Raw genomic sequence first — 13,955 nt, forward strand, 5'->3', positions numbered from 1 at the left:
CAAGGGTTAAGTTACGAGGAGAGATTACACAAATTGGGGTTGTATTCTCTGGAGTTTCGAAGGTGAAGGGGTGATCTGATCGAAGTTTATAAGATATTAAGGGGAACGGATAGGGTGGATAGAGAGAAACTATTTCCGCTGGTTGGGGATTTTAGGAGTAGGGGGCACAGTCTAAAAATTAGAGCCAGACCTTTCAGGAGCGAGATTAGAAAACATTTCTACACACAAAGGTTTGTAGAAGTTTGGAACTCTCTTCCGCGAACGGCAATTGATACTAGCTCAATTGCTAAATTTAAATGTGAGATAGATAGCTTTTTGGCAATCAAAGGTATTAAGGGATATGGACCAAAGGCAGGTATATGGGGCATCATTTTAGCACCCGCTATCGGGTGCGTTCCTGGCGGGGGGACTCCGAAAATCAGAGAATCCCGGAGTGGGTCGGGAGCCCGACTCCAACCCGCCCACTGACGGGTTCCCCACTGACGCGCCGGCGTGCGCGCGCAGCCCCCGCTGGTGGGAATCCCGCAGGCAATTAAAGCCAGCGGGGTGCCACTTGAGTGTATTTATTTTGCTTGTTCAGGTCATTAACTGACCTGATTAAGGGATTATGTGAGGAGGGGTGGGATTTTATAGCAAACTGGGACTGTTTCCCATACTGGGGGAAACACTCCCAGTTCAAATGGACGTGTTGCAGCTATCAGCCTGTGGCAGTTGCAAAGGTCCATTTGACAGGTGGTGGGGGGAGACCCTCACTCATTGCAGGAGGCCACTCTGTCACTTGGGACAAAGTTTGGCCTCCACCACCCTCCTCTTGACAATCAAAGTCACCAACTTGCACACCTACCCCGGGGTCCAGAGACATGTACCTACCTTGCGGACCCCCTCAGATGTACATCTTCCAGATGAGGGCCGCCATAGCTGCAGTCATGACCTCCTCGGAGGGCGAACACCATCACCAGCCTCGCCATCCATGCTGTCCACCTCTGACACGTGGAGCTCCACAACAGAGTGCTGTGACACATCCACCTGTACAGCAGGAGGGAGGGCTACCACAGAGAGAGATGCGTCGCAGAGGGCACTACCCTCGCCACAGGGTCCACAGACCGAGGCTCAGCTTCCTGGACCTCTCTTAGCAGCAGTGCACACGGAGGCTCAGAGTCACTCGACATGTAGTCGTGGACATCTGCAGCCTCCTTCATGCCAAGCTGCTCATGGCTGGCCCGAGCACCATCTTCTTACCTGTCGCTGTCAAAGTCACCACTGCCCTCAACAACTTCTCCTCCGCATCCTTCCAGGGTGCAATCGGGGACATCACCGACATCGCTCAGTCGTCTGCACAAAAGAGCCCTGCAAATACACCTACACCCACTCTGCAGTGACACAATGGGTGGCATCAGTTGTGGGTCTTCATTGTGATCCTCAGGAAAGGGCATTATTGCACAAACCAGACAAGATTTGCAAAGACATGGCAGAAGTGGTGACAATATAATATGGAATGTGAGTTGGTCAGAAATTCAATATAAGTAACAACCATGACAAACCCTCAAACACCCTTGTGCATCCCCTTCATGTTCACGACACGTTTGCATTACGCTGCCTACTGCACATATCTGATGCATGCCCTGTGGCTGCAGCACAGGTAGTGGCAGGTTGAGTGAAGCTGACCGTGAAAGAGATGCATGAGAGGGTGAGTATGAGATAGAGCCATGAGATTGTATGAGGATTGGGTTGAGTGGTAGTGGCGGGATGAGTACTGGCGAGGTGAGTAGGTGCAGGTAAGATGAGGATGAGGTTTGAGTGGGTGTGAGGGGTGATGTGACAGAGTAGTGTTGGCAGTGCAGAAGGAGATGTGGGGTGGGGGCAGTGATGTGGCAGACGGAGTCTAGGGGAATGAGTAAGTGTACTCACTTTGGCTGACCTACTGAGGTCATTGGAGCGCCTCCTGCATTGTATGCAGGTGGGCGATATGTTGGTAGTGCAGGTGACCTCCTCTGCCACCTCGAGCCAGGCCTTCCTGGTGGCAGAGGCAGGCCGCTTCCTCCCGCCCACCAGGGGGAAGATCTCTGTCCTCCCCCTCCTCCTCACCCCATGTAGTGATACCTGGAGTGAGGCATCATTAAACTGGGAGCAGCCTTCCCCCTGGGCTGCTGCATGCTGTAATTTTTTCTATTTGTTGCAGCATCTGTCAGTGGAGGACTGCCCCTTTAAATAGAGCTCCTCCAGCTGACAGATCTTACTGCGCATGCGCAGCCCGCCCGACGCGCAGCTCAGCAGTGGGGAACCCGGAAGACCAGGTAAGTGGATCCAATTGGGCTGCGATCGCGTGGGTGGCTGACTAATTTCACCGGGCGCGTTATCCACGCGCCCGATAGCCCCCCCCGCCATGAACCCGCAGCCCTGCTAACATCGAGCCCAAGGAGTTAGATCACAGATCAGCCATGATCTTATCAAATGGCGGAGCAGGCATGAGAGGCTGAATGGCCTCCTCCTGTTCCTATGTTCCTCTGTTCCCAACAAAGTCCTCTTGCCAGTTTACGCTGGCTTACTGGGAGAGTAAATTCCATGTGCCTGCTGCTCTTGTCCTTCTAGGTGGTAGAGGTCGCGGGTTTGGGAGGTGCTGTCGAAGAAGCCTTGGCGAGTTGCTGAAGTGCATCCTGAGGATGGTACACACTGCAGCCACAGTGCGCCGGTGGTGAAGGGAGTGAATGTTTAGGGTGGTGGATGGGGTGCCAATCAAGCGGGCTGCTTTATCTTGGATGGTGTTGAGCTTCTTGAGTGTTGTTGGAGCTGCACTCATCCAGGCAAGTGGAGAGTATTCCATCACACTCCTGACTTGTAGATGGTGGAAGGGCTTTGGGGAGTCAGGAGGTGAGTCACTCACCGCAGAATACCCAGCCTCTGACCTGCTCTTGTAGCCACAGTATTTATATGGACTGTCGTATGAGGAGAGATTGGGTCGACTCGGCCTGTATTCACTCGGGTTTAGAAGAATGAGAGGGGATCTCATTGAACCATATAAAATTCTGACAGGGCTGGACAGACTGGATGCAGGGAGGATGTTGCCCCTGGCTGGGGGGTCCAGATCGAGGGGTCACAGTCTCAGGATACGGGGTAGGACATTTAGGACTGAGATGAGGAGAAATTTCTTCATTCAGAGGGTGGTGAACCTGTGGAATTCTCTACCACAGAAGGCTACGGAGGCCAAGTCACTGAATATATTTAAGGAGGAGCTGGATAGATTTCTCGACACAAAAGGCATCAAGGGGTATGGGAAGACAGGGGGAATATGGTATTGAGATAGAGGATCAGGCATGATCATATCGAATGGCGGAGCAGGCTCAAAGGGCCGAATGGCCTACTCCTCCTCCTATTTTCTATGTTTCTATGTAAGTGACCAGGAGATTCCTCGGAGCTGCTCCCACTCCATCGCTGTAACTTCACCGGAAGTGCGGTGGAAACCTCCTGGATCCTCTGCCCCTGGGTAAACTCACCTTCCACGCTGGTACCTCTATCGGGACTCGCTGGCTTCAGTCTCATCAAAGGAGAGAAGACTGAGCTTTAATGCAAAAACACTTGCCAAGAATCTCCTCAGGGTTGCTAACTACAACTCCAAGATTAATAAATAATGAGAGGATGATACCAGAACTGAGAGGTTATAAATATCAGGAAAGATTGAGCAGGCTGGGATTCTTTTCTCCAGAAAAGAGAAAGCTGAGGGGTGACCTGTTAGAGGGCTTTAAAATTATGAAGGGGATCAAAAGGGTAGAAAATTACGATCCCACGGCACTGTTTCCACTTGAGGGGGAGAATAAAACTAGGGGCCATAAATATAAGATGGTCACCAATAAATCCAATAGGGTATTCAGGAGAAACCTCTTTACCCAGAGAGTGGTTAGAATGTGGGACTCGCTACCATAAGGAGTGGTGGAGGCAAATAGCATAGATGCATTTAAGGGGAACCTAAATAAGTACAAAGGTTGGACAAGTTGGGCCTGTATAGACTGGAGTTCAAAAGAATGAGAGGTGATTGTATTGAAACATATAAGATCCTGAGGGGACTCGAAGGGGTAGATGCTGAGAGGATGTTTCCCCTTGTGGGAGAGACTAGAACTAGGGGCCACAGTTTAAAAATAAGAGGTCTCCCAATTAAGACGGAAATGAGAAATTTTTTCTCTCATAGGGTCATGAGTCTGTGGAACTCCCTTCCCCAGAGAGTGGTGGAGGCAGGGTCATTGAATATTTTTAAGGCTGAATTCGATAGATTCCTGATTAACAAGGGAGTCAAAGGTTATAGTAGATAGACGGGAAAGTAAGGTTGAGGTTGCAATCAGATCAGCCATGATCTTATCAAATGGCAGAGCAGGCTCGAGGGGCAGAATGGCCAACGGCAGGCACATGGGAACAACACCACCTGCACATTCCCCTCCAAGTCACATATATTGCCGTTCCTTCATCGTCGTTGGGTCAAAATCCTGGAACTCCCTTCCTAACAGCACTGTGGGAGAACCGTCACCACACGGACTGCAGCGGTTCAAGAAGGCAGCTCACCACCACCTTCTCAAGGGCAATTAGGGATGGGCAATAAATGCCGGCCTCGCCAGCGAAGCCCACATCCCATGAACGAATAAAAAAAAAGTCCTGCCATCCCAGGAATCAGTCTGGTGAACCGTTGCTGCACTCCCTCTATGGCAAGTATATCCTTGCTTGTGTAAGGAGATCAAAACTGTACACAATACTCCAGGTGTGGTCTCACCATGACCCTGTATCACTGCAGTAAGACATCCTTGCTCCTGTACTCAAATCCTCAGGCAATGAAGGCCAACATACCATTTGCCTTCCTAACTGCTTGCTGCACCTGCATGTTTGCTTTCAGTGGCTCGTGTACAAGGACACCCAGGTCCCTTTGTGTCCTCTTCCGTGAAGACTGAACCAAAGCATTTGTTTAATTGCTCTGCCATTTCCTTGCTCCCCATTATAAATTCTCCCATTTCTGACAGTGAGGGACCTCCATTTGTCTTCACTAATCTTTTTCTTTTTACTTGTAGAAGCTTTTACAGTCCATGTTTATCTTTCTTGCAAGTTAACTCTCATACTCTATTTTTCCCCTCTTAATCAATCTCTTGGTCCTTTTTTGCTGAATTCTAAACTGTTCCCAATCCTCAGGCTTGCTACTTTTTCTGGAAACTTTATGTGACTCCTCTTTGGATCTAATACTATCCTTAATTTCTTTTGTTAGCCATGGTTTAGGTATGTAAAGAAACCTCCTCAATTCTACTGACCAATCTGAGTGACCTTTCTGAGTTCAGCCCTCCTGGTGTTGATCACCTCACACAGCCCTGTTGGTACCCTTGGAGACGTCCAAATCAATGAAACTCTGATACCTAAACATGCCAGCTCGCTCATTTTCTCCCTAGCTTCTCTGGTCCTTCCTGACAAAAGGGTCGTACAGAGATCCAGAAAAGGAAGGACAACTTTATGTCCCCCTGAATAAGCCGTCTCCCAGCCTGACTGATGGCTTGTCTTCTATCCTTGGTTGTATAAACCATCATGTGGTGTCAGCCGTGCTCAGTGGGTAGCACACTCTGAGTGGGAAGGTTATGGGTTCAATTTCCGCTCCAGAGACTTGAGCACAAAATCTAGGCTGACACTCCAGTGCAGTACTGAGAGAGTGCTGCACCGTCAGAGATGCTGTATTTCAGATGGGACGTTAAACTAAGGCTCAATCTGCCCTCTCAGGTTGATGTAAAAGATCCCATGGCACTGTTTCAAAGAAGAGCTTTCTAGTAAATCTACTAGCACTCCCTCCAAGGGCAATATATCCTTCCTAAGGTGCAGTGCCCAGAACTCAGTTTCATAACTTGCCATGGTGGGATTTGAAATTTGGTTTGTATTCCCTTGAGTATAGAAGACTGAGGGGTGAGCTGATCGAGGTGTTTAAAATGATGAAACGATTCGAAAGGGTAGTTACAAAGAAACCTAGAATTCTCTTCCTCCAAAAGGCTGTGGATGCTGGGGGTGAATTAGAGCTTTCAAGACTGAGGTCGATAGAGTTTAGTTGGGTGAGGGTATCAAGGGATATGGAGCTAAGGCAGGAAAATGGAGTTGAGGTACAGATCAGCCATGATCTAATTGCATGGTGGAGCAGGCTCGAGGGGCTGGATGGCCTACTCCTGTTCCTATGTTCCTAACTCAGGACCTCTGGGTTACTAGACCAGCACTATAATTACTAGTCTACCGTCTCCATCTGTGTATACACAAAGTGCACACGCAAACACATGCAAAGACACGCACACATGCAAAAACACACACACACATGCAAGGATACACAAACACAAATGTTAAAAAGTAGCGTCAGTAAAGTGATTATGGGATAATCAGAAGTTTTAACACTTACTTGACTCTGCTTCATGCAGCAGCCATTTTCTTTTCCACTCCCACCACAGCAGTTCGACAGCTTCACAGAAAAAAAATGGAACACGTGTTTAGTTTACAGTATCCAATAATCACTGTTAGAAACAACCTCATGAAAATGTGATAGTAAAAGTATTGAGTCCAAACGCTACGGGGATGAAGTTCCATCGGGATTCTCCCGCTCATCCGATGTAACATCAGCGGAAGAACAGTGGAAGCCCTTGGAAAAACTGCCGTAAACAGCGGTCACCTTGTTTTTCAGGGATTTTCGCGGCTATTCCATCAAAGATACAGCAGACGAGCAGGAGAATGCCTGGGGAACTCCCCCCCACCCCCTCCACCACCCCCTCCACACCGCCCCCAAGGCCCGATCTCCCCCACAGCCCGCCCAAGGCCCTAGAATTACACCCCAGGATACCAGGGTATGAATACTGAACGGGTTGGTCTAAAATTCCTCTCTCTGCTATTTTAGTGGAAGTGGTAACTCAATTATTTTAATCGGGTTAACACTGTCTATTAAACACACTCAGTGATGATAAGCTGACATCCTGGGGTATAATTTAAGGCCTATATCTTTGGAGACCAGCCTGTTAAATTTTAGGATTTTACACTCTATATTATACTTGGGTTCAGTCTCACTGACCGTTCCCATAAGTGGACCTCATGTTATCTACAGACTGGAGTCTACCTTAAACCACCCCCAATATCTAGGTAAACAGTGAGGTCCAGGCGTCCAACAAAGTCGTCTTGCCAGTTTACGCTGGCTTACTGGAACGTAGCACGTGATTCTCCTCATCCTCGTTACATGGATTGAATATAAACTCTATCAGATTGATGCTCAGGCTATAAACCAACGGACGGTTTACTTAGCATAGAACAGATAAATGAATATCACACTGTATTTACACTAATTATTAACTTTAATACACAGCCTGCACTTGAAGGGGAGTAAATTCTAAACTAATCTGTGGAAACAATATTTCAGTGAGTGAGTGGTCAATCTATGGAACAGGCTCCCTAGGGAGACGGTGGAAGCAGTTAGTGTGGTTTCATTCAAATGCAAATTAAAATAGGTTTCCATTATCATTGTATAATATGACTACCAGGATCGTAGAAGATGAACAAGATGGACCTCAATCTTTTTTCATCAATTTCTATGTTCCTAATATCCTCCTCAAAATGTTAAACCAACAAAGAACCTTCATCAGAGTGATTCTTGAAACACGGCATCTCACTTTTTACGTGCAAAATGTTACAATGGAACCAGATTAGCTGAGTCTTTCTGCTGGCTTTAGACTGGTGATCTAGGAGAGGGCAGCCCAATATAGACCAGAAACTAGAGCTCCCAGCCACAGGGACTTCCATCAAAAGGACAGCAATGAAACATTGGTTGTAAGAACACTGGGATTTATATCCATCAAGGACACCAGATGAATCCTTTTGCTGTCTGGGACTTACCACCCAGTTTATGCTTATTATCAAATAAGAAGTCGGGTAACAAAGTCATGAAGGAACAGTTACATAGAATTACATAGATGGATAGCTCAGAAACAGGCCATTTGGCCCAACTGATCTATGCCAGTGATTATGCTCCAAACCAGCCTCCACCCTCCCTACTTCATCTAACTCTATCAGCATATCCTTCTATTCCTTTCTCCCTCGTGTGTTTATCCAGTTTCCTCTTAAATGCATCTATGCTATTTGCCTCCACCACTCCTTACGGTAGTGACTCTCTGGGTAAAGAGGTTTCTCCTGAATACCCTATTGGATTTATTGGTGACCATCTTATATTTATGGCCCCTAGTTTTATTCTCCCCCTCAAGTGGAAACAGTGCCGTGGGATCGTAATTTTCTACCCTTTTGATCCCCTTCATAATTTTAAAGACCTCTAACAGGTCACCCCTCAGCCTTCTCTTTTCTGCAGAAAAGAGTCCCAACATGCTTAATCTTTCCTGATATTTATAACCTCTCAGTTCTGGTATCATCCTTACAATATTTATTAACATCAAAGGTCAAAATCCTGGAACTCCCTTCCTAACAGCACTGTGGGAGAACCGTCACCACACGGACTGCAGCGGTTCAAGAAGGCGGCTCACCACCACCTTCTCGAGGGCAATTAGGGATGGGCAATAAATGCTGGCCTCGCCAGCGACGCCCACATCCCATGAACGAATAAAAAAAAACCTTGGAGTTGTAGTTAACAACCCTGAGGAGATTCTTGGCAAGTGTTTTTGCATTAAAGCTCAGTCTTCTCTCCTTTGATGAGACTGAAGCCAGCGAGTCCCGATAGAGGTACCAGCGTGGAAGGTGAGTTCACCCAGGGGCAGAGGGTCCAGGAGGTTTCCGCCGCACTTCCGGTGAAGTTACAGCGATGGAGTGGGAGCAACTCCGAGGAATCTCCTGGTCACTTACGTATGTAAAGAAACCTCCTCAATTCTACTGACCAACCTGAGTGACCTTTCTGAGTTCGGCCCTCCTGGTGTCGATCACCTCACACAGCCCTGTTGGTACCCTTGAAGACCCCCAAATCAATGAAGCTCTGACACCTAAACATGCCAACTCGCTCACTTCCTCCCTAGCTTCTCAGGTCTTTCCTGATAAAAGGGTTGCAAAGAGCTCCAAATAAGGAAGGACACCTTTTAGTCTGTCAAAAATCTGTCAATCTCACACACAAAATTAATAATTGAGTTAGTATCAACTGCCGTTTGCAGAAGAGAGTTCCTAACTTCTACCATCCTTTGCGTGTAGAAGTGTTTCCTAACTTCACTCCTCAAAGTCCAGACTCCAATTTACAGGCTACGTCCCCTAGTCCTCGACTCCCCAACCAGTGGAAATAGTTTCTCTCTCTCTACCCTATTCGTTTCCCTTACTGTCTTGAAAACTTCGATCAAACCATCCCTAGTTTGTGTAATCACTCCTCGTAATTTAACCTTTGGAGTCCAGGTATCATTCCAGTAAATCTACGCTGCACTCCCTCCAAGGGCAATATATCCTTCCTAAAGTGCAGCGCCCAGAACTGAACACAGTACTCTGGGTGCGGTCTAACCAGGACTTTGTATGGCTGTAGCATAACTCCTACCCCCTTGTATTCTAGTCCTGTAGATATAAAGGCCAACATTCCATTAGCCTTTTTGATTATTTTCTGTTCCAGTCCATGACATTTTAATGATCTCTGTACATGGACCTCTAAGTCTCTTTGAACCTCCTCTGTTTCGAGCTTTTCACCATTTAGAAAGTACTCTGATCTATCCTTTTTAGGTCCAAAGTGGATGACCTCACACTTGCCTACATTCAAATCCATTTGCCACGGTTTTGCCCATTCACTAAATCTATTAATATCTCTCCATAATTTTATGCTTCCACCTACACTGCTTACAATGCTGTCTATCTTTGTGTCATTGGCAAAACTTGGTTTCGTGTCTCTTTATCCCGTCATCTAAGTTGTTAATAAATACTGTGAATAGTTGAGGCCCCAACACAGATCCCTGTGGGACATCACTCTACACACCCTGCCAATTTGAGTACCTGCCCATTATCCCTACTCTCTGTTTGATCCTGTCAGAGATGAGTTATCATAGAATCATAGAAGTTAACAACATGGAAACAGGCCCTTCGGCCCAACATGTCCATGTCGCCCAGTTTATACCACTAAGCTAGTCCCAATTGCCTGCACTTGGCCCATATCCCTCTATACCCATCTTACCCATGTAACTGTCCAAATGCTTTTTAAAAGACAAAATTGTACCCGCCTCTACTACTGCCTCTGGCAGCTCGTTCCAGACACTCACCACCCTTTGAGTGAAAAAATTGCCCCTCTGGACCCTTTTGTATCTCTCCCCTCTCACCTTAAATCTATGTCCCCTCGTTATAGACTCCCCTACCTTTGGGAAAAGATTTTGACTACCTTATCTATGCCCCTCATTATTTTATAGACTTCTATAAGATCACCCCTAAACCTCCTACTCTCCAGGGAAAAAAGTCCCAGTTTATCTAACCTCTTCCTATAAGTCAAACCATCAAGTCCCGGTAGCATCCTAGTAAATCTTTTCTGCACTCTTTCTAGTTTAATAATATCCTTTGTATAATAGGGTGACCAGAACTGTACACAGTATTCCAAGTGTGGCCTTACTAATGTCTTGTACAACTTCAACAAGACATCCCAACTCCTGTATTCAATGTTCTGACCAATGAAACCAAGCATGCTGAATGCCTTCTTCACCACCCTATCCACCTGTGACTCCACTTTCAAGGAGCTATGAACCTGTACTCCTAGATCTCTGTGTTCTATATCTCTCCCCAACGCCCTACCATTAACGGAGCAGGTCCTGGCCCGATTCGATCTACCAAAATACATCACCTCACATTTATCTAAATTAAACTCCATCTGCCATTCATCGGCCCACTGGCCCAATTTATCAAGATCCCGTTGCAATCCTCGATAACCTTCTTCACTGTCCACAATGCCACCAATCTTGGTGTCATCTGCAAACTTACTAACCATGCCTCCTAAATTCTCATCCAAATCATTAATATAAATAACAAATAACAGCGGACCCAGCACCGATCCCTGAGGCACACCGCTGGTCACAGGCATCCAGTTTGAAAAACAACCCTCTACAACCACCCTCTGTCTTCTGTCGTCAAGCCAATTTTGTATCCAATTGGCTACCTCACCTTGGATCCCGTGAGATTTAACCTTATGTAACAACCTACCATGCGGTACCTTGTCAAAGGCTTTGCTGAAGTCCATGTTAGCTGGTCTAAGCCAAGGTGGTGGTGGCAGTGGTGGACGTGCTACAATTGGCCTCAGTACCTTGGGGCTAGGGAATTGGTTAAAAAAAAAGAATCAGCCAGGAGTCCTGCTCCCGATTGCTGTCCTGTTGGATGTTGGGTGAGGAGAGGTGTGATTGACCTGCTGAAAAGCACAGTCCAGGTCCACGCGTGGGGAATAGCCTATTGGGGCAGATACTGGAATACATTCAGCACCCGTAGACCTGTACCCGAACATTAGTCATCGCCCTCATGAGAAAGTGGTGGGGGGGATTGGGGGGCTGGGGTGAGACAAAAATACCAGATGCTTACAAAGAGTGGAATCTTAATTATCCACCCTCCCGTTATCCACCCTCCCGTTATCCACCCTCCCGTTATCCACCCTCCCGTTATCCACCCTCCCGTTATCCACCCTCCCGTTATCCACCCTCCCGTTATCCACCCTCCCATTATCCATTATCCATAGTCCTGTTATCGCCATGAATTGTCATGATTCACCATAAAGTTCAAATGTAAATGAACGTGTTAATTGATTTTTCACACTCACTGATTTCCGCAGAATATATTATTACTATTTGGGTGTTAAAGCAGCTCCAATAATTAACTTCAGGTTCAGATACCAGCAGGAGCAAGAGCCTCGGATCAGGAAACCAGCAGGAGCTGGCGCTCAGATCAGGAGACCAGCAGGAGCTGGAGCCTTGGGTTAAGAAACCAACAGGAGCAGGAGCCTGGGTTAGGACACCAACAAGAACCAGAGCCTTGGGTTAGGAGACCAGCAGGGGCCAGAGCCTTGCGTTAGGAGACCAGCAGGGGCCAGAGCCTTGCATTAGGAGACCAGCAGGGGCCAGAGCCTTGCGTTAGGAGACCAGCAGGGGCCAGAGCCTTGCATTAGGAGACCAGCAGGGGCCAGAGCCTTGCGTTAGGAGACCAGCAGGGGCCAGAGCCTTGCGTTAGGAGACCAGCAGGGGCCAGAGCCTTGGGTTAGGAGACCAGCAGGGGCCAGAGCCTTGCGTTAGGAGACCAACAAGAACCAGAGCCTTGGGTTAGGAGACCAGCAGGGGCCAGAGCCTTGCGTTAGGAGACCAGCAGGGGCCAGAGCCTTGGGTTAGGAGACCAGCAGGGGCCAGAGCCTTGCGTTAGGAGACCAACAAGAACCAGAGCCTTGGGTTAGGAGTCCAGCAGGAGCCAGAGCCTTGGGTTAGGAGTCCAGCAGGGGCCAGAGCCTTGGGTTAGGAGACCAGCAGGAGCCAGAGCCTTGGGTTAGGAGTCCAGCAGGAGCCAGAGCCTTGGGTTAGGAGTCCAGCAGGAGCCAGAGCCTTGGGTTAGGAGACCAGCAGGGGCCAGAGCCTTGGGTTAGGAGATCAGCAGGGGCCACAGCCTTGGGTTAGGAGACCAGCAGGAGCCAGAGCCTTGGGTTAGGAGTCCAGCAGGAGCCAGAGCCTTGGGTTAGGAGACCAGCAGGGGCCACAGCCTTGGGTTAGGAGATCAGCAGGGGCCACAGCCTTGGGTTAGGAGACCAGCAGGAGCCAGAGCCTTGGGTTAGGAGACCAGCAGGGGCCAGAGCCTTGGGTTAGGAGACCAGCAGGAGCCAGAGCCTTGGGTTAGGAGACCAGCAGGAGCCAGAGCCTTGGGTTAGGAGACCAGCAGGGGCCAGAGCCTTGGGTTAGGAGTCCAGCAGGGTCCAGAGCCTTGGGTTAGGAGATCAGCAGGATTTGATCTTCCAGCATTATTTCAATCATCAGAACTCTTGTGTAGCTACCGAATAAAGAGGGGTCTGCAAAGATCACACGTCTGTCCTGGCCAATGTGTGAAAATGTGTCTGTCACTGTCATAACTACACTGCCATAAATTGGCCTGAAGTTGTGAAATCTTCTCTCGTGTGTTTACCTGGGTTTTACATTTTGCTACACCCCTTCACTGGAGAGGGAATCGGGGACAAATTTACCAGCAGTGGTTTTAATTTCCTTACTTTAGCAAAGGTCTTGTAGCCCTCGAGGATGGCTCTGTATCCTGTGCACCGACACAAGTTCCCTGGAAGCAAATTAACAGGTGTCAGCCAAACAAAAAGAGAACACTCAGGCTCCAACCATCCCCCCCCCCCACCCCGCCCCAAACACCCCTCCTCACAACTAACACTCCCGGATAGTTCATACACTGCTGTGGGGAATGGTCAGGACTGAGTAATGTTCTGCGACATGGCCACTGAATTCAGTAGGAAGGTCGGTGTACACTGGTGTAGTGGGTTGGGGGAGGGATGTGAGCCACTTCCATCTATTCTACCAGAGACACCGACAACACTTGTGGGGGAGTCCTAAACTAGGGGCCATAAATATAAGAGAGTAACGAATAAATCCAGTAAGGAATTCAGGAGAAACGTCTTCACTCAGAGAGTGGTGAGGATGTGCAACTAGCATAGATGCATTGAAGGGGAAGCTAGACAAGTACACGAGGGAGAAAGGATTAGAAGAAAATGTCGACAGGGCGAGATGAAGTAAACAGGGTGGGAGGAGGCTCGTGTGGAGCATATACACGGACCAGTTGGGCCGAATGGCCTGTTTCTGTGCTGTACATTCGATGTAACACTGTCTTAGGGGTTTTGATAGAGCACGTAGGGAGAAACTGTGGGTCGGTAACCAGAGGTCATAGATTTAAAATAATTGGTAAAAGAACTAGAGCAGAAATAAGGAGAAATTTTTTTACACGGTGGGTTGTTAAGATCTGGGACGCACTAACCTGAAAGGGTGGTGGAAGAAGATTCCATAGGAACTTTCAAA

At 48.1% G+C, this 13,955-nt stretch overlaps 1 protein-coding gene across 2 annotated transcripts in view; it reads right to left on the bottom strand.

The window, feature by feature from the left end:
- The window catches only part of LOC137322091 (xanthine dehydrogenase/oxidase-like), a 162,509-nt gene that overhangs the window by 95,969 nt on the left and 52,585 nt on the right, over window positions 1-13,955 (bottom strand). For both annotated transcript variants that reach the window (XM_067985171.1, XM_067985172.1), the window contains exons 7-8: window positions 13,151-13,212; window positions 6,395-6,454 (exon numbers count right to left, since the gene is read on the bottom strand). In XM_067985171.1, the coding sequence (XP_067841272.1) occupies window positions 6,395-6,454; window positions 13,151-13,212 (122 nt within the window). The remainder of the gene's footprint in view (window positions 1-6,394; window positions 6,455-13,150; window positions 13,213-13,955) is intronic.

Source organism: Heptranchias perlo, chromosome 5 (assembly GCF_035084215.1).
Source record: "Heptranchias perlo isolate sHepPer1 chromosome 5, sHepPer1.hap1, whole genome shotgun sequence".
Lineage (NCBI taxonomy): Eukaryota > Metazoa > Chordata > Chondrichthyes > Hexanchiformes > Hexanchidae > Heptranchias > Heptranchias perlo.